General features: G+C 40.0%; 1 protein-coding gene across 1 annotated transcript in view; it reads right to left on the bottom strand.

Annotated features, from left to right (window-relative positions):
- LOC133987458 (leucine-rich repeat-containing G-protein coupled receptor 6) overlaps nucleotides 1-8,582 on the bottom strand; it is a 39,311-nt gene extending 30,729 nt beyond the window's left edge. The window contains exon 1 of the mRNA XM_062426838.1: nucleotides 8,338-8,582. Within this exon, the coding sequence (XP_062282822.1) occupies nucleotides 8,338-8,582 (245 nt within the window). The remainder of the gene's footprint in view (nucleotides 1-8,337) is intronic.
- Nucleotides 8,583-21,593: the final 13,011 nt, after the last annotated feature.

Genomic DNA, 21,593 nt, shown 5'->3' with positions numbered 1-21,593 from the left:
TAGACATCTGGAGCCAGGACACTGATGCTGGAGCTGATAGCCACTATATAGACCCTCCGCTGACAGTATTTGTGTGTGTGTGTGTGTGTGTGTATACCCTGCTATTCTTTTATTTTAGTTCACTTTTGCCCCTCCTCCTCCATCCCTTAAATCTCTCTCTCTCTCTCTCTCTCTCTCTCTCTCTCTCTCTCTCTCTCTCTCTCTCTCTCTCTCTCTCTCTCTCTCTCTCTCTCTCTCTCTCTCTCCTCTCTGTTTCAGACATGATGTTTACAGTGTGACTCCGGCCGCTCATGATAGGAATCATTCCATCAACATAATGGCTAAATGACACGCACACAACTGTTACAGCCATCACACAGAGGCAGGATGTTGTCTTCTGCATATGTACATGAAGTATGTGTGTGCGTGTGTTTGTGTGTATGAGTTTGCCTGACTCTTCATGATCTTCATATATATTATTTCTCTGTCACCAATTCCTAATTCTCACCTTTCTCCTTGTCAGTTTTCACCCTTTCAGTTCATCTTCCATCCCTCAATGTTTCTTGCACTCTTGCTTCACCTCCACTGGCTAGAAAAAAATAATTCCCTCAGCAGTCTGGGTGGTCTTCACACACACATACACACACACAGACATGCGCACGCTCACACACTCCTTGGTTTTCCTCTGTCTGGTAATGCGCTAGCTGTGGTTTCCTGGCTTCGGCCAAAACACCGTTAGAAGTTCACCGCACTCACCGCTACCACAAAGCATCACCTAATCGCTGCTCAACTGCAGTCACAAACCAGCCCCAGACTCAAATACAAATGTTCTCACACACTTCTCCTCTGAAGACTGCTGAAGGAAGTGTGAGATGTGTAAACATGAGCACCTAACAACTTTAGAAACTGACAGTCTATGGACATAATCACACCTGCAAACATTCTAGCCAGATCATGAACATATTAATTATGTTCAAAATGTAATATTTGCTTTGGATAGACAATAGTCCATCAAGTGGACAGTTGACTAATTCATTTCCTTCCAGCAAACATTTGTGACAGATTAGCTACTTAGTGTGTCACTGTGAAGCCATCATTTATGACAAGTTACATTGCTGGCAGCTACACATAAAACAACGCAGATTCCCAATGTATGTACTGTACACAGTGTTCTCAAACTCAACACATATTAACACAGATGCACACACGCCCACGCAGACACACACCCCTGGGCAGTGTCTTTCCTCTAATCTAATATCAAAGAGAAGGTCCTTCAAAGCGTCTCACATGACAGCTCATTTCATGCATTGCCCATGGAAACGATTATTGTCATAAATCTCTACCCACTCTGCTCTGAGTTGCTCCGAGCACCTTTACCTCCGAATAGTTAAATTCTTCTGCAGAGTCAACCTGCATTCATATCCTTGTTAGGATACAATCGTTTTTGCTGATTACCATTGTGTATTTACCTGTATGCAGTTGGGTCATCCAAGTGTGCAAATAAACACTAGAAAATAGAGTGAATCATGCATACACTGGATTGCCCTCTTGGCCACTATAGCATGTACAGTTGTGCTCACTTTGAAGAGCTCTCCAATGACATGGGTGAATGATGTCATATAGTTTCACAACGTTGTGTGGATGTGGTTTGTAATGTGGACTGTTCCCAAGCAAATCTCTGTGACCTCCGAGCCTACAGTATGTGCTGGGTGGCTAATCCGGCCTCCATAGCACAGCGGGGCGTGCTTGACAGTTCTAAAGATCCTGGTGGGGATTGGACCAGCTCTCCGCTGTTGTAACCTTTTATACTCCAGGACGAAATGAGAAACTGAAGCCTGCTGTGGTCTGGCTTAATGAGCCACATCTACGATGTGTGTGTGTGTTTGCTTGTAAGAGAGGGGAAGAGGGTTTGTTATTGTTGTTTGTGTTTGATGATTTTTATGAGTGAGGCAAAAGAGAAATCTGTGATTCTTGTGTGCAGTGTCTTAATTTGCTCTCTTGTGCTGTCCTACATTCTCTTCTTCTGCTCGCGTTCCCTCTGCAGTAAGTATCTGTGACTGTGTGTGTGGGCGTGTGCGGTTGGTCGCTGAGTTTATTTATCTTATTCTAAATCAGCCCTCAAACTCACTAATTGGTCCAGTTCCACCGTTAGGTAACGAGGGGAAATGAACAATTACTCTTGTGTTTGTAGTGAATGATGTATGTTTGTGTGCACATCTGTGTGTGTTTGTGCGCGCGTGCATGTGTGTACCAGGTATTCTTCATGTTGTGGGGACATAAATCTGTTTACACAGTCATGTTAAATAAAAATAAAGTTTGATGATGTTGTGGGGATTATTCATTTCAGGCTGCTGGCTAAAAACTTGGTTTAAAATGAAGGTAAGTGTAGGGTTATGTTAAGGTTAGGGTAAGGGTTAGGGTTAGGGAAGTAGTACTAAAGTGATGGAAAGATGACTGTGTGTATGTGTGTGTGTGTGTGTGTGTGTGTGTGTGTGTGTGTGTGTGTGTGTGTGTGTGTGTGTGTGTGTGTGTGTGTGTGTGTGTGTGTGTGTGTGTGTGTGTGTGTGTGTGTAGTTGTAGAAGAGCAGTTAAAAGCAGTGTAGATTTTCCACAGAGGGAGTCTCACTGTCATCACTGTTTTTATTTTAAAGGAGGGGATGAGAGGCTCGATACTCCTTCTCACATTCATCTCAGATTAATCACTGTTTGTGCGCGCACGTGTGTGTGCGCTGTGCTGTGCTCCATTGGGCCAACTGGCTGATGTTCTCATAGGTAGAGTGATTCTTGGATGGAGTTAGAGACTGTATTTCATCGCCATAAACTCTACAGGCTGCTAACTATCCTGCTAACTGCGTGCTAACATCTGAGCTGCACCTGTGGCCATGTGAAGCTTGCAGGGTGCTAACCTCTTAGAAGCACCTGTGGTTGTGTGAAGCCTGCAGGGAGTTAACAAGTGAGCAGCTCCTGGTGCTGTGTGAAGTCTGCAGATTACCTTCATCTGTGCAGCACTATGCCTCCTAAGAAAGGAAAGTCGCCAAATCTACTAAAACAGCAGGACTTCTACAAGGAGCTTTTACTCCAACAATAAGGTAACTTCATTCAGTCATTCATCCAACTAATCATTGATGGGACTGACAAAAGACTTGATGGAGTAATAAAAGATATCCAGGGGGTGAAAACAAGCATGCAGAGCTTTGTTGATCGAAAAACAAGTAGAAAAGGACACTGAAATGAAACATGATGGGATTATGTCTAAACTTGACTACATGGAAAATCAATCGAGAAGGAACAACTTACTTGTGGACAGCATTGCTGATGAGCTGGGAGACAGCTGGGAAAATTGTGAAAAGAAGATCAAAACCATGCTGGGAAAAAAAACCTAGGCCTGAGTAGTGAGTGCATGGAGACTGAGCACGCACACAGAGTTGGCCAATGCCAGAAACATGGCAGACCCAGAGCAATTGGAGTTAAATTCCTTTTTCTCATTTTAAAGACAGCAAATCCATCCTCTCAATAGTGAGAAGGCTAAAAGGAATTGATATCTTTATCAACGAAGACTTTTCTAACATAGTGAAAAAAAGGAGGAGAGACCTACTTCCTCACCTCGGAGAAGCCAGAGAAGAGAGAGAGACAAAGCCAGCTTGAGGTATGACAAACTGGTTATTCAGCCCAGGGATCAGATCCACGCTAAATGAACAGACCTTCTTTGCTTTTAATTCAGATGAACAGTGTTTTTAATATGACTGTATGAATAATATATCTGGGTTTACCTCAGAAAGGCTTAAGGATTGCACACTTTAACATCTGTAGTCTGAAGCATAAAGTTCAAGATCTCTATCTATCTCTATACAACAATGATAATGTAATATTTCAGAAACACATTTAGACCTCCTAGCTCTAATGTACAATACACTGATGTTATATAGAAAACTACAGATGCAGACAGAGAGATATACTTTCAGGAAGACCTAATCACTGACTGTCTTTTTTCCTTTTTGTGCTCTGAAAGAGAGATTATTAGTTGTAATGAACATATGTTATTTTACTCAGATGATGAACACGCCTATCAGGGTGAACTGTAACATATCTTGAGTCATATCTGCCACGTGTATTGACCACATTTACACTAATGCCAGGGAACACTGCTCTAAGGCCATATCCATCCCTCTTGGTTTTAGTCACCACAATACAGTGGCTAGAAGTAGCAAGAAAAACTAAAGTAACAAAGGCTTAGCCAAGGATTGTACTGCGAAGATCTTATAAATTATTTTGCAAAGAAAAATGTTTTTAATGACATAAAAAAAATATACGATGACACTGACTGTGCACAGTGAAAGACATAGATATTGAACTATGTATTTTTTTGGAAATATTACAGACTAATTGCTGTCAAACATGTACCAACAAAAAAATTCACTGTGAGAAGTACTTTGGCTTCATCTAGCCTGTGGCTCGATGAGGAATTGAAAACATGCATGGCTCACCGGGATGAAATGAAACATGCTGCAATAAAATTGGGAGACTCTATTCGATGCAAGAAATACCTTAAACTCAGAAACAAGATCACAACAATGAACATACAGAAGAAAAGATCTCATTATCAAAATAAGCTTCATGAACTAAAGCATGATGGGAAGAAATTATGGAATACTTTTAACAACATATTTGATTGGAAAAAAGCAAATAACCCTTTCTTCATAGAGTCAGATGATGCATTCATTAGTATTTTAATGAGAAAATGTGAGCTATCCGTATAATTAATTCTGGACTGGATAACCTCTATGGTAAAATATTTATAGCTGATTACATTGCTGAACCTATATGTCACAATTTAAACCTTAACCTGAAGGAAAATGTTTTCCCTCGTGCATGGAAACTTGCCAAAATAATTCCTGTATCTGAGAACAGCAAGATTGCCTTCAGTGTGGTGAGAGTATTAGAATGCTTCCTGCTCTTAGTAAACTTGTGGAAACACTAGACTTATCTCAAATTTTAAACTATTTCTTAATCATTGGATTTAATTCTGAGTGTCAGCATGCCTATAAAGATGGCCACTTAACCTGTGCTGCCTGAACACATATGACTGATGGCTGGCTGAGTCAAATAGACAGTAAGAAAATTGTTGGTGCTGTCACTTCAGTGCTGCTTTTGATGTAATTGACCATGATCTACCATTGAAAAAAACCCATCAGCATGTTGTTTCAGTGCAAATGGTCAGCTGAGCTGAATGAAATGTTACTTTACTAGCAGAATGCAGTGTGAGTACTTCAGTGGGAGTTTTTGAGCTACAAGAAAGCCTGAGTGTGAGGTTCCCCAAGGTAGCTACCTTGGTCCTCTCCTCTACTCAATTTTTAGCAAGTAATCTATCACAATGTACGCAGATGATTTGATGGCTCTACATTGTATCAGTCCACCAACAGTCAAAATGAACTAAATAATGTTCGGCAAAATGAACTTGAATTGGGTAGAAAAAATCTAGCTTATGCTAAATGTATCTATAACAAAGTGTATTCTTTTGCTTTGAATCATGCATGCTCCTCTCCCTCAATGAAGGGTATAACTTTGGAGCAGTTCCATGAAGCGAAGCTTTTAGGTGTCTCCCTGAATGAACTTACCTGGTCTTGTCAATTTGATAGGATTGTAGCCAAAAGGGGTACAGCAGTGTCTGTCATCAGGAGGTGTGCCTATTTCCTGACTGATCACTCAGACAGACAGATTATACAATCGCTGGTTTTGTCTAATCTTGACTACTGTTCAGTAGTTTGGTCAAGTGCAACTAAAACAATTTGCTCAAACTTCAACTTGTGCAGAACAAAGCTGTAGTCTAGCTCTTCACTGCTTCACTGTGCAATCTGGGGCGAGAGTAGAGGGCATATACGAAGCTCTCTCCTGGCTAAAAGTGGAGGACAGATTTTTTTAGCAGTCACCAAGTTTTCTTTTGTTACATTTGTAATATTGCCAAGCATAAAAGCTTGCACTCAAAGATTACAAATATCAATGACACAGTCAGAGAACGGTTTTGCACAGACCTACTACTCAATGGGTTATGCTACTGTACCACGAACCCTAAAAATAATCAACTAGCAGAGTACGTAAACTATAGTCTGGTGTATGACTAGAAGTCTCTTGGTCTTATAGTGGTCTTAGTGTGGACCCTCCCAGAGATGTTTTGTTTAGTCTCTTCTGTTCTGTTTGTTTTATTTTGCAACTCAGTGCTTTTTGTCCGGGTGGAAATGGAGTTTTGTTTCGTTGTTCTATGTTTTTATTTTGTTTTCTCTGTTTATTGTCAGTTATTGTCATTATCATTGTTATCTGAAAATTGTAAATCAATTTTGTGATAAGAAACTAGATATTGTCTTAGATCTTGGATCTCGCAATACCATGATTTGGCATGAATGCTCTCTTTTCCTGGTTTTGAAGGCTGCGTTACAGTGGACTGGTGTAATGTTCTGAACTTATCAGACTGCCCTAGCTGTTCTATTATTTGCCTTCTATTATCATTATTTGTATTATTTGCCTTACCTATCTGGTCATTGCATCCACATTACTGATGATTGTTTATCTAAAATCTCATTGCATAAGTATTTCGTGAAAGCACCTATAGTCATCCCTTGAATATTGACAAAATATCAATATTATGGTATTTGGTCTCACTATTTTGACCAACATTGTGATATTTTGATTTTGTCCATATCGCCCAGCACTACCCTTGAAAACGAGAGGGCTCTGTTTGGTAAAGGGTGATTTGGGGGTGTGAGGGAGTCTTGGTTTGAGTATTGTTGTCAAGTGTTCAGGTATGTTGATGCTGTATTTTTATGTGTGGATCCCAGAAAGAATAGTTGCTACCATGGCAGCAACTAATGGGGATACAATTAAACAAACAAAAAAATGTTTTAACTTTCAAATTAATACAGTGTAATCTGGCAGACAGCTGAAAAGTCAGGCATTACTCAAATAGTTTTCTTTTATGTCTCTCTTTTAGAGTCATTTGCTACATAATCTGTTGATCTTGCCTCACTCCCACTAAATTATGTCCTTCCCCTGTTGTAATACTTGTAGATCCTCTGGTGAGCAACTGCTCTATCACACCCTGTTTCCTGGATTTGACTTCTATCACTTCAATATCAGTTATCACAAAGTGTCTCTAATCTGTCCTCAGAGGCTTACGCAGCAAAGCAATTTGAAAGATCTGACTCTAAGCATAGATTACAGTGTATGGCTGTAAGCCACAGTAGGATGGTGTAAGAAAGCACTTAGATCTCCTGTCTTTTATGCAATATATGTCTAAAGCTACTCTTGTTCCTGGTGGTAAGAAATGTTTGATGAATATTGTTAATAATCATGGTATTTACACTTTGTGCCATGTGCTTTAGCAAACCTTTCAAACATATGTTCACACGTCATATTTTAAGATTGTGTTCACTTTTCTTCAACCTTTGCAAAATTAAGTCATTCAAAGAAGTTGTTTTGTCAGGTTTTCAAACAAATTAAAATAGACTGGTAGAGAATTTTTGTAGGTTACACACTAAATATGATTTCTATCTGTTTAACCACTGAGTTGAGATAACAGTTTGATGCAGATGGCATAAAACTGATCATTAAAACTCAGACACATGTATCCATCTGTGTTCAAACATTTCCTCATTCACACAAATAAATGCTTGTGTCATATGCTTCCAGCTTTCACACACACACACATATACTGTGTTTATATACACACACACACACACACACACACACACACAAAAATACACTCGCATACATATACACAAAACACACATATGTGCACACACACACACTCTCACGCTGGATCTCCAGTTGGCGCTCGGAAACCTGACACTGAAAGAAGTGGTCCAGTCATTTTGCCTTAGTGGTCAACATGTGCACATACACACGCAAACTCTCTCTCACTTTCACATACACACACACACACATGTTCCCACTTGGCCCTGTCCGTTTTTATCTACACGTGGGTTATACTGCTGTTTCCTGGTCACACATCCAACCAACTGTTGCCTACTACTCTGTTAAACAATAAAAAAAGGATGAAATCCTAGCTTCAATTTGGCAGCATGAATTAAGGGTTTTTCATTTACAAATTAATGATCAAGAATAACGGTTAGGACTTACAAACAAAATGGCACTGAGCCATGATGAAGGAGAAGGAAAGTGAAGAAGTTTGAGGATCAAGAAGGGTTTAGGATGAGATTCAAAGTTGAAACAGCGGAAAAGGATGAGTGAGGTTAAGGAAGCAGTAAGAGGCCTGGAGGTGGAGAGGTTAAAGTGAAAGACGGACTGGGAGAAGATAACACATAAAAGAACTTTCTAGCTGTTGCAACTGTAACACTTTTTACTCACAGATAAGTGGTGAGAGGGTTGAGGTTGACTGGCACAGACGATAGTCCCAACTCGGAGCAGTCCACCATGACAAAGATCCCATCTTCCTCACACTGGCACTGAGATGGGCACTGCAGTGCCGCCGGTCCCTGCCTGTCCTCGATCCGTCCATACCCCCACATGCCGGGGGTGGACCCCCAAACTCCTCCAGCCACACAGAGAAGCAGAAGCACAGGCAGCATGTCTGACTGTCCACCTGTCTGCATCTACACCTGGATTTTTGTCTTGTCACACTCTCCTTCCTGATGTTTGAAGTGTCAGCTGTGACAAAGTTAGGACGTCCCAAAGCTTCTTCTCTTTTATAAATACTCCTCTGACACTGTTCAAAAGCCCTCTAACTACCTTTTTCTTCAATGCAGGTTATCCACACTTGTCACAAGTTGTTCATCTCTCTTTATCTGCTTTTAACTGTCTGTCTGTTCCCTCTCTCTGTCTCATTCACTACTTCATTCCCAGAGGTTAACTTTGTTATAACTTCTTTCCCCTCTTTCTTGTCTTCCCTCTCACTCTGCCCTTTCCTTTCTCATCGTCTTCCCCCCCCAAACATAGTCACTCTTTCTTCCCCTCTCTCTCTCTCTCTCTCTCTTCTTGTATATATCTCTTGCTCTCTCTCTGTCTCTCTCTCCTTACCTATTGTAGAAGGAGCGCATGAGTTGCGAATGAGCTATCCTCATTGGCCCACAATTTAGGGATGGGCTGGAGCATCTCCGGAAAGTGGGAGGGGCCCGCGATTCTCAAACTCTTCCCTCTCTTTCTCCCTCTCTTCCTTTCCCGTTTTACTTTGCTGAGAAGTTCAATGTGAAGAGAAAGAGTGAGTGTTTAGCTTGAGAAAGGGAACAGGGGGGCAATACAGTACTGTGGTGTGAGTCAAGATTTCTCCTTGTGGGATCTTATGAATGGAACTGAGAGAAAATGAGAGACAGTGTTTACAGCTGAAAGACAAAGGATAAAAAAAAGGTCTGGAGGGTAAGAATGAATGCAGTAGAGTGTGTTTGGCTGTGTGAGAAAAATGCTGAGGGTCAGAGTGTGTGACTGGGAGTGACTGTTTGGAGGAAATTGGAATTCTGACACTTCAGCACCCCTTAGTCCCCAGAAAGAGCAGAATCCAGTGTCTCGTAAGTCACACCTTCTCAGGTTTCTGCCGCTGGAATGTCGCGATCATACACCCGCAGAAAGCACCGCAAGCATGCATGCACACACGCACTTGGACACCTATAGAAAATAACAGATTATGGGTGACCAGTGCAAAGGAGCTTGCATATCCATTTCACATACACACACTCCAGTCCATGGAGAGAAGAGTGGATTTGTGAAGTGTCAATTGCCTCGGGCAAAAGCCTATCTGTGCTCCCTCGTAGTTTTTCCACAGTCTTGAACATGATCTCATCCATACCCCCTTTCTTTTATTCTTTTATTAGAACACATCATTGTAGTTTTTGTATGTAGACTTAATATTAAAAATAAAACTATGCTTTTCCTAATATTCTGGGGAAAAAATTGATGCAGTTTGTTACATGATTGATCTTTACATACTTTACACCTTCACAGGATGTTGCACAACCACCTAATGATGCATTCTATAATTATGACAAATCAAAGAAAGAAAAACTGGCATGCAATTTAAAGGCAGTGGCGTCTCTATTCTATCCCTTTGTTAAATTTCAGGCGTATCGCCCAGCCACAAGAATTAACCAGTTACATGCCGCAGTAAGGAGGGGAGATACTGAGAAAAACACTGTACCAACTGATGATCACAATACATTTGAGGAGTTTGCAGAAATCCTAGACAGGGTTACCATTAAATCACAACTCATAACTTTATTTTGTTTAGGACTTTAGTTTTGATGATTTTCACGTTTTACTAGAGGGATTACATGCTACACCATACATTGATAAAATATGCCAACCATTTGTGCTCATAAAAATGTTCAAACCACTAAATTAATTCATTTTCTCAATTCCTGGAAAGCTGATGCTTAAGGAACTGAATCTTTCATTCAGCAGCGAAAACATGTTACATGCACACACATGCTCAGCCAAGTAAAATATTATTCATGTGCAAGCATTGCATAAAAACTGAACCTAGAATGAGAGCACAACATGCAATTTGAAAGATGTCTTTGCACCCATTTTGAGTTTGTCTACCCCTCCGACCCGTCTCTCTGTCTCTCTCCTTTTTCTGTCTTTCTTTCTCCACCATTCTCTGTAGGCTGAATAGTTTCTCATTAATTAATTAACATTCCTATGCCACTGTGTTTTCTGAGGGGCCTTTGTTATGGCCCCACAAAAACTCTTTCAGAGCTGTTCTTCACATAGTCTCTCTCTCTCTCTCTCTCTCATGCTCTCTCTCTCTCTCTGTTCTCTCTTTTCGTCCTCTTTGTAGTGGAATGTCTGTTGATGCTCCCTTTGTCTATTGATAGTTTAAAAATGCTGCGTGAAGAGTTATCAAGTGATGTTTTATGGTATTTTTTTTCAGGATGGGCAATTACCTTGATACACATACTGTAGGCAGATTTACAGACAATTCACAAGAGTGCCTTGCGTGATCTTACAGTTCACCCACCAACAGCACACACAGTCTTTCCCATGGGCACACACGCACGTACACAAAAACATGCATATGCTCTTCATACACCTGCAAACTCTTCCACTCCCCGGGCTCTTCACCTCACCCCATCTTGCGCGCGGAGCCCTGTCATCTTTTTAAATGCTCTTTAATTGTCTGGCCTCGGGGGAGCCCTAAAACACACATACTGTAAAAACATGCATGTCTGGTCTGCTGCCCGTCTCTCTGTCTGTCTCTCTCTCTTTTTGGTCCATTTCTCCTTTCTTCAATCACAACTTTGACTACACACAACCGCGTGTGGAGCTCTTATCCATTATAAAAGTAAGCTGCGCATTCGTTCACATTGCACCTGTTTTGACGCATTTGATAGGTGTGTGAAAGGTTAAATGTGGGGCAGTGTGATTCAGTCTTCTGCTATGAAGGTGTATGCAATCTTCTTATCTGTTTAACTCAAACAGAGTGGGGAAATTCTCTTATAGACCCTTCCACTCAAAAATGTGTTTTAGTTTATTATTACTTAAACTTGGACCTCCACTGTGATATATGTGAAGATAAATCATTCAGCATGCAGCATGATAACATGCTCTATAGCTTTATCTTTGACTAGACAGATCATGCGTGAAGTAATTTAGTTGTCAATGGAGACTGGCAGCTTAGAGTAACTTGCTTTTCAGTTTTCCAAAATGCTTACGCCAGTAGTGTTAAGTTAATTATGTACGAAACAGACTTTTTGTTTGGATACAGATTCAGCTCAGGGCCCTATAACGTAATTCTGAGTTGAATTTATGCCTCAAACAAACACACAGTTTTCTAGCATGTGTGTCGAAAATTGTAGATGCCACTGAAAAGGTATGCGTGCACTTATTCCCTTTCTCTCTATTTTCTCTCTTTGACTCGCTCTCACACACACGCTATCAAACAGTCTACATCAGATCAAAGCTAGCGCTCGCTCCCTTCTCCTCCCCCATCCTCCCTCTCTCCGCCATGCTCTCTGGGCTGTAAACACTATCCAAGCAACGGCAGCCTTGAAGACACAAAGACAAGTAGCTACCTGACACCTGACACTAACTTGAGAGCATTCACTGTGGTCTACCTGGGAATAAAATACACGCATGCACGCACCCATGCACACACACATACACACACACACACACACACACACACACACACACACGCACGCATGCATGCACACAAAGCTACCTGAGCTTGCAGCAAGAAGAGTCCATTCAGAGAGAAAAGAAAAAGTAGCCGTGCAATCATCCCTCACCCCCCAACACACACACACTCCATCCCACCTCACCTCCTCACCCACATCCCCTGCCCCACCCACATTCTCCATTCCCCAGAAAACCTCTAACCTATCTCCTGCACATCCAAACTAAATTTCAGGCCAAAAGTCAACAGGTCTGTGTGTGTGTCTATGTGTGTGTGTGTGTGTGTGTTGCGTGCACCTGTATGCACATGTCTATAGATGCATTTGCTTGCAAATGTGCCTGTGTCTGTATTTGTGCATGCCTGGGCCATTCAGAGGCAATTGAAGGCTAACTCAGGTATACTCAGCGGAAGCAAGTGAGACACAGTGGGTCGCCAGTGGCGGCAACTTAGGTGTGTTCACTGGCTTTTCATGTGAAACCACCTGAAAGCCAACAAAAGCCCCCCCCCCCCCCCTCCAAACCTCCCCCTTACCCCGTCCCTCTCTTCCTCTTTGCATCTCACAGTACAAAGGAAAGGAATGAATGAAAGAAAGAGGGATGGAGGAAGGGGGATGAGGTAAGGGAATGGGGATGCAAGGGTGGGGTGGGGGTGGGGGTGGTGGGGTGGTTGCTGGCGAGCAGGCAAAACACTGGGGGGGTGGAAGTATTTTCCTGTTTGTGTGGGCCAATAGTAGGCCTCTAGGGATGTGGTTAGTCATAGAGTTCAGCAGAGCACCCCATCACAGGTTTGGGTGTTGAGCTCTTCACTCAGTTGTACTACTGCTGGTTTTTGTCATTTCTGTTATGTAAAACTCAAGGACTTGTATTGATGAAGCTTTTTTTAATGCCTTATTTCCACTTTGTTGAAAAAGTCAAATGTAAAAACTCAGTAATTTAGTTATAAGCCCAAAGTTCAGCAGCTTTGTATACAAAGCATACAAAACCATGCTGGCAAGAAGTGCACATTAGATAAATTCAAATTAAATGATATTTGTACACAAAGCAAAAACAGTGACAACAGCAGACTTTTCAATTTGGCTTAAAAGCTACTAACAGAACTGTGAGTCTTGCTGTTGCCTGGTTGGGCGTTTCACTGAGTTGTGGCTTTCACAGAGAATGCTGACTGCCCAAATGCTTCGTGACGACAGTGCAATGTGTTATGAAAGATATTCTTAATGTCAGGTGGAGGGGCCAAGTCGTTTAAAATTTCAGACACACCTTCAGATATAATCTAACATTCTCAAAGCTTTATTCAGGCATAGTTTGATATCTTTATTTGTATAAAATGGAAATACATTTACATAAGATAAGACTTTATTGATCCCCAGAGGGAAAATTTTCATGTTACAGCAGTGCAGGAAACAAGGAAACAGATAAGAACTAGTAGTAATAAACACAACAAAATAAAAAGTTAAGTAAATGGAATGCAATCTCTGTATGTTATATGAATTACAATACTTAGGCTATACATGTGACCTAACCACACATCCAGATACATACATACAGTACATACATCCATATATACATATTCAGTATATACATATGTACATACACAAGTATGGACATATAGATGGGATGAAGAAGTGTGTGGGGTAGGATGGAAATGGTTGTGGTAGGGTTTTACAGCTGTTTCATCCCTGTTGTCACAGTTCAGTACAGTGAACAGTGTGATGGAAGTGAGCATGAAATGAGAGCTTGAAGTGCTCTGTCTTCCTATTTGATGAAAAGTCTATGACTGACACCATAGAATGGTTAAGAGGGGCTGTCAAGGATAGCATGAAGGCTGCAACTATTTCTTATTAATGCAAACTTATTATGCTAACATACCAATAAATAACCATGAATTAAATGGTTCAAATTAATTTATAATCAGTGACATATTTTAATGTGAAATCTAGAAATGAAGGGACCATTCAAACTTTAACATTTATCTAATCATACTATTCATCACAAAAGTTAAGATTTATGCATTGTAAGTCTAATTAGTTAAGGTGTTCTTCACCATATTCTGCCATTAATTGCCATAGATAGTGTTGATGATTTACTTCAACTTGTAAATGTGCTGGAAAGTGTTGTTGCCATACTAGCCATTAGCATCTGCTGTATGGAGTCTTTGTTGAGTTCTTGTCTGAAACACAACACATACGGACACAAGGCACTCCCAGGCACTGAATACCAACCAACAATCAGACAAACTCACTGTAATAGTCCAAATACGTATACTACTGTCTCGTTATTTTTAGGATGTTTTCTTTTGAGGTGCTTGTGTATAGCAGTTGTGTCGCTTATTAGGTCTCTGTTTCAATCATTCCCACACTTTTGACAATCAGGTTTGGCCTTTTTTGGATAAAGCCGCATTTTTAGCATGCCCAGGAGTGGGAGAAACCATACTTGGGAATTATAGTTAACAGTGTGACACATTGCTGTGTTTCACACAAATCAATGGCACATAGTCCTAGATGGCACTGACCTTGTACCTCGTCCTCCTTTCTGCCACTACCTCCAGACGCTCCAGTTCCAGCCCAAACATTTGGACTTCCGGCTAACTTATTAAGTTTGCTGGCATTATCCGCCTTAATGCCTCCTCCCCAGTACACAACTGCAAAGAACAGTGCAACAGACCAACCTTGCCTCCTCTGAAACATCCTAAATAGCTTGTTGCACACATTAAAGGAGCTCTATGTCCTTTCTTACATCTCTTATCTTTTTGTTTTTGTACATGGTCCCTGACAAATAAATATAATGAACTAAACTAAAAATAGTAGCTGTACTACTAGCATAACTTAATTATGAAGGAATACTGGCTTGCTATAATATTTTTACTGTCATTATTGTAATAACTAACAACAAACATAAGAGGGAGCCCCTTCTACACTGCCCACTTTAGACTGTATACAGGAGTAGGTGAAGAAAGCAAGGTCTTATCAGCGCTGACAGAACAAGAGACAAACAAGCATATGTCTCCTGTCAGTGAGGATTTCATCTGTGTCTGTATGGAGATACTCCTGTTATCTCTGTAACCACACATTGTCAAGTTTTTCTTAAGTGTGTTTTAATATTGTTGAAGGATTTTCTTCTTATTTCAGTAATTATTAAGATAATGTTGTGCATCAAGATACTTCCAGCTGAGACATTTTTATTGACACATTAAACAGCATATCTGTGAATTATAGATGACATACACAGTGCACAATGTTTGTTAACATGTATCATGTTGGCTAAATAACATACTCATGATCTCAGCAGGACAGATAACTTTAAATGCACTACATCCAAACATTTTCCTTTATGGTAAGATGACCCCGTTGTACCCAGACAAAGCTTTCTCGTGTGTGAGCTCTGTTCTACTTGTTTTCTCTGCAGTGACAGTGTGATATACGAGGGTTAATATGGTGAAATAGGCTGACTAAAGTAGACAGGTCTACACCTGTACACAGCTGAAGAGAGACACTCCACTCTGTTTGATGCTATTCTGGGCGACGCCACTGGCGCTGCAATCAGAGGGTGTGTGTTTTCGAGTGAGTTTGCAGGTGTGTGTGTGTGAGTTTGTGTGTGTGTGTGTGTGTGTGTGTGTGTGTGTGTGTGTGTGTGTGTGTGTGTGTGTGTGTGTGTGTGTGTGTGTGTGAGTGAGTGAGTGAGTGTTTGTAAATATGATCTATAAAAAGTTGATTGACCTAGAAATAGAAATGTGGTGATTAATGTGGCAAAGACAGCCTAATCATGCCTCTGTATGCAAGTTTGTGTACGCAGCAGTGTGTGTCTGTGTATGTGTGTTTGTGTGAACTTGTGCATGCATGTGTGTGAGAGTGATAAATGTTTGTGCCGTCTCTGTGGTTCTACCCACTTCAGTATGATCGTATCAGCCTTGTCAGTGTGGAGGGAGACTGATGTGGAATGTTAACAGTGACTGAAAGTATTGGACTGTCTCCATAGAGTCGCATCCATGCAGAACCTAGATAGGACTGGCAGGAGACGCAACACAATATAGTGAGAGAGGAAGAAAGGAGCCTTATTGTAGGTTTCACGAGCCTCAGAGAATTCCAGTCATCTGACAAGTACTGAGCAGCAGTTGAAAGATTACACCCATTAAAAAACTATAAAGCATCTGGGAAGTATGAAACTTACCAGCACTGAAAGCCTGATTACAGTAATCTTATTAAATCATACCATTACATTTTGTGAACTGCTCTTTATGGGAGCCAGACTTGAATTATAGTTTAGCTGATGAAATGGCGCCATCTTCAGGCAAAAAACAAAACAGCATCACTGCAGCAGGGCAGGAAGGCAACCAGCTGATGGCGACAATCCTCCTGTGTCACTGCCAGAGCTGTTTACAAGTCATTTTTTACTTAAGTTTTTCATTTTTTATTTAAGTCCAAGTCAAGTCTCAAGTCTTTGAGCTAGAGTCCAAGTCAAGTCTCAAGTCTTTGAGGGTCAAGTCCAAGTCAAGTCTCAAGTCTCTGGTCAAGAGTCCGAGTCAAGTCTCAAGTCTCTCGCCAACACTAAATCAAATTCAAATTCTGACCTTAGAGCTGTACAATCCTTCATCCTGATCAGTTAGCCTTGCGAGCACCTGCCCATGTCTGTTTTTGTGGTGTGCTGTCACTGAAGTTTGTATGTATGTATCTGTTTGTATGTTGAGATGCCCTCTCCTGAAACTGTTACCAAATCTACCTTCGGCTATTACCTTGACCTAGACCTTGATATAGGACAGTATGAAAATGTATCAATTGTAGGTTCACTAGAGAGAATCTACTGCAATGTGATGTGAAGAAACATACACTAAGAATTATTTCAATTCCATAACCATAAACTTTTCTTCAACAAAAAAATAATTATTTTAACAATGTTGTAAAATATAACAAAATGAACAAAACATGAACATCACAGAAACACTGCACTGCAGTTTAACACTGTGGTACAAACACATGTTCATTATTTTTTTTCTCCAAGCTGCCTTTTATCTGCTGCTTAACACAACACACAGCAGGGAATGTGTGGGGATGTTATAAAATATATATATATATATAAAATGACCATAGTTAACGCAACGTTGTATTTTTTAATAATTAGTAGCGGAGCCACTAAGTTAGTGGCACTAAATAACGGAGTTGCGGTGGTTTCCTGTCTGATCTTTCAAAATAAAACCTTTGCTATTGTGCGCTTCTTATTATTATTAACAAACAAATTTTGGGCTTGTCAATTACGGGAGAAATGACGGGAGGGCGGCGGGAGATGGGTTCGAAATATGGGAGAACCAGGGAAAAACGGGAGTGTGAAGGCATTGTATCCAAACGTAATGATCTGAGGCACTCCTGCTGAACTTGTCGCACTCGCCATTGTCAATGTCTGATACTGAAGATGCGCGCTTCACACACGGCGCATGCGCGTGGCATGACGTTGGCGTTTACATCTAGCTCAGAGCCAGAGATCATACAAAAAGATGAATGATAGAGAAATAATGAGAATAATAATAATAAAAAACATGAAATAAAGGTTGTTCGCGAGCCTCGAGTCGAAGTCAAGTCTGAAGTCTTTTGAGGTCGAGTCCAAGTCGAGTCTGAAGTCACAGTTTAGTGAGACTTAAGTGCAACTCGAGTCCGAGTCGCGAGTCCGAGTCCCCAGCTCTGGTCACTGCCAAATTGTTAAAGCTCCCAGCCCAAAAGATTTTAGATTGCTGTTTTTTATGAATGTTCATAATGAAATATGTTTAAAAATCAAGTTCTCACACAAAATACAGTCACATTGGACACTAATATTGTAGATATAGCAAGTCCTTGATTTCCCATAAGATTAACATATCAAGTTTTATAAAGCGTCTGTGACCTCAAATGCTGCATTTAAAAAAAAACTTTTGGTAAGAACATTACATTTATAGTTATTTCTAACATTTGTGATATGAGACAGTTATCCCAAGTGACTTAAAGTGCTGTTCACTTTTAATTATTAAAAGGCTGCACACTCACACAGGTGTTTTCAGTTAGTGTGATTGGACCTCTGCTCAGACTGAGGGTGTAAAGTTCATGTACATTTAATTTGAATGATGAAAGTGTACTTTGTCTCACCCAACAAAGCTAACCGGAAAGTCAGGGAGATGTCAATCGAGCACATTGTGTACACGCCTGCACAGTCCTGAGATTAGGTCTAATCAACCAGAATAATTATCATCACCAGTGTGGTTATAGTATGGGTGCACAGTGCCTTTAGACATCACCATCAAATCCAGTGATTAACATTTGGTAGCAATCCAATTGGCCTTTTTTCATAATAGGAAAAATGCAGGTGTCAATAATAAAGTTAATAATGGATTGAATTACAACTGAATTTCTATTATGTAAAGTCCAAATGTCTGCTGTAGAGAATGCCTATTATCATCTGTTTATTTATTTATTTTATTTGTTTAACCAGGAAAAGCCTCATTGAGATTAAAAATCTCTTTTACAAGAGTATCCATGACAAGACAGACAGCCGCACGACTTAAAACAAAAACGACATAATATAACAACTGAAAATGAAAATAAACTATAGAATCATAAAATATTCATCAGTAGTTTTTGCAAGTCATTGACATCAGAGATCAAAAAGGGACAATATGAATCAGTCAAAACATCAACAGTCTGCCTCCAAGCTATACAGAATTACTTGTAATGCATCCAGTAGGACCAGCTCCTGAATATTCAAGTAATTTTGCACCTGATTATAAGCAGAGGGAGCAGCACACTTAAACATCCCTTTTCCCTGTTCAGTCTGTGAGCAAAGGCAATAACTTCCTATACTTCTCTGAAGGATGTAGATCTGTAGACAAGATGGAAGCAGACCAAGAATGGCCTTATACATAAGATTATGCCAGTGGTTACGTCCACGGGTGGACAAGGCAGGCCGTCCAACCCGAGTATACAAAAAGTAATGGTAAGGGCTTCAAGATTTGTAATAAACCTCAGTGCTCCATGGTAGACAGTATCCAGCATGTATGGGCACTGCAGAGATGCATGCATGTATAACATTGCCATAGTCCAGCAACTAGTCTCCTTTTGACTTCAAAGGAAAAGTAAGACTTACTTCTCAAATAAAAAAACAATTTCAACTTCATCATCTATTTACGATTCCTAAATATGTGTATTGAAAAGGCAGAGGTGGAGAAACAAGCTTCAACTGATTCTAGTACATGCCTGGATTTAATAGTGTGCAAGTAATTCAAGTGCACTATTAACCGTGAGCTCTAAATAACAGCTCTGACATGCCAAATACATGTATGTTTATTTTTTTAAATGGTATTGCTCTTAGAGTTTGTTCACTAGAAAAAGCAAGTTTATTAGTTTTAGTTAGTTTCTGTTAAGTGTCTGTTTTAGTAAATATCTTTCTGTTTTAATAAATATCTAAAATGTTATATATATTTATTTCTATGTATTTTCATTAAAAAATGAAATCGGCATTTTCAGATTTTAAATATTGGTATCTGCATCAAAATTCTAATATCAGAAGTGTTATTCTAAACTACAACAGACAAAACAATACCTGCTGATGTTTACCATTATGACAGCTGGACAGTGGAGGAGTAGAAACTGAAGGCATCAGTATGCTCCAATTGAAGTGCTTGTCGGATGGTTGAACAGTGTCTGACATCCCTGAGAAAGAAAGCAGGTTTTTAAAATCTCTCTCAACCTCTCTTTTTTTAATTTGTTCAGTATTTCTGTTACTTTTTCTGTCTGCAATTCAAGTGCAATACTGTGAATGCCGTTAAAGAGTCTGTATGAACATGTAAGCCAATATTGTGTTTTGTCCATTTTGCGCTAACCCGCACCTTTGAGTGCGGCCATGTGGAACAGTTACGTACATTTACCTTTCTGACCAAGTAGTTTGTTTCAAGCATAACTCTTATTCTGTGGAGGCATTTTAATGTGCCGTGTGATGTGGGTCTTTTCGTTGGAAAACCGTGTTCATTAGCATCGTAGACAGAGGTTGATGTAGTCTATTGTGCAACTGGAGATCCCCTCTCAAGTTCCAGTCTCAGATCACATTGCAACATGCTTTGTAAAAACTTGATTTCTGACATACTTTGCAAGTAAAAGTGCTGGTAAATAATGAATTCTTTTAGCTAGTGAAATTATTCAGCATTAAGAAATCTTTAACCCTAAATCAATCAATATAGATTACATCCACTCTGATTATATTTTTTAAAACAATAAAACATGAAATGGGGGGTTAATACTTTTTTATAATAAGCACTGTTATTATTCTTTTTGCCTTGGCATAATGGGCCTGTGTTGCTGCGTTTTCAGCAAAAATTTTGGGAAGCCGCAGTCCTACGAACTTCAGAACACAAAAACTGCCCTGTCATTTATTCTACTGACCGCACTATGGCCTCTGAAGATCTCAGCAAAGGAGAAGTGATAAATATCCAATAGTCACTCAGACAATGACATGGTCTTCTGTGGAAAGAGGAAGCCTTTACCCTGCCAAAATATTGCGGGCTGTTTGTGGAGCAGTCAGAGTAACCATAAAGTGCAGTACAAACATGCTGACACAGTTATCCTGACTCCACTGGACACTCCTAAAGGTAGAGAAATCACAGCAGAGAAAACCCCAACTGGATGTAGTTCCCATGGATTCAGTGTGAACTACAATAATGAAATAATGTCCCATTTAGAATTTCTCCTTCCTTCTCTGTTGACTGTTTTCTAAGATACTACTTGTATTACATGTGAGTTTGATCATACCACACAGCACAGATGTGGAATTAATTAGCTTAACTAATTGCGGCCTTCTCACACTTGTTTTTAATGGGGTTTTTTTTTTTAAAGGAATTACTTTAAATGTATGTTGTTTTAAATGTCTTCTATTTGCTGAAAGAGAAGGACAAGTATTGTAGGTTGACAGTTTGAATTGATGGCCTTTGCATGAAAACATTTTCTTCCAAATGTTCATATTGTAGCGCATAAATGTTGCGCTACTTAATTTTTGCCAGTTTTCTGGCTGAAACATTTCTTTGTAATCAAACCCGCTAAAAAACTCTTTCATGACAGACATTTTGACTCGTGAAAGCAGGAAAGGCAAAGGTGTAACAAATAACATTAATGTAATTTATTGCATCTGCTCTTTATCCTCAACATGTCCGCCAGGGGAAGAGTCTGCTGTATGTTTGTTTCCTGTGTTTCTATTGAAGTATGAACAAAGTTTACCTCTTCCTCGAGAGCTACCATCACATAAACGTTTAAAGTTTTTAAAAAAAATACACCTTTAGTACCTTGGTTTATGACCATTGGGTCCAAAGCTAATGACATTCCCAGCAGAGTCAGAGCACAGCGGTACTTTGCTGTGCATTGGGTACAGACTCACAGAGCCAATAGCATGAGCATAAACTTTGTTGCATGCCAGTGTGTCTATCAAGGTTATCCACTATCCACGCATTACAATAGAAAAAAATACAAAATGTACTACTACTACATACAGTATAGCAT

Source organism: Scomber scombrus, chromosome 10 (genome assembly GCF_963691925.1).
Source record: "Scomber scombrus chromosome 10, fScoSco1.1, whole genome shotgun sequence".
NCBI lineage: Eukaryota > Metazoa > Chordata > Actinopteri > Scombriformes > Scombridae > Scomber > Scomber scombrus.
Note: the sequence above shows the minus strand (reverse complement) of the source record. Positions and strands in the feature narration are given on the sequence as shown.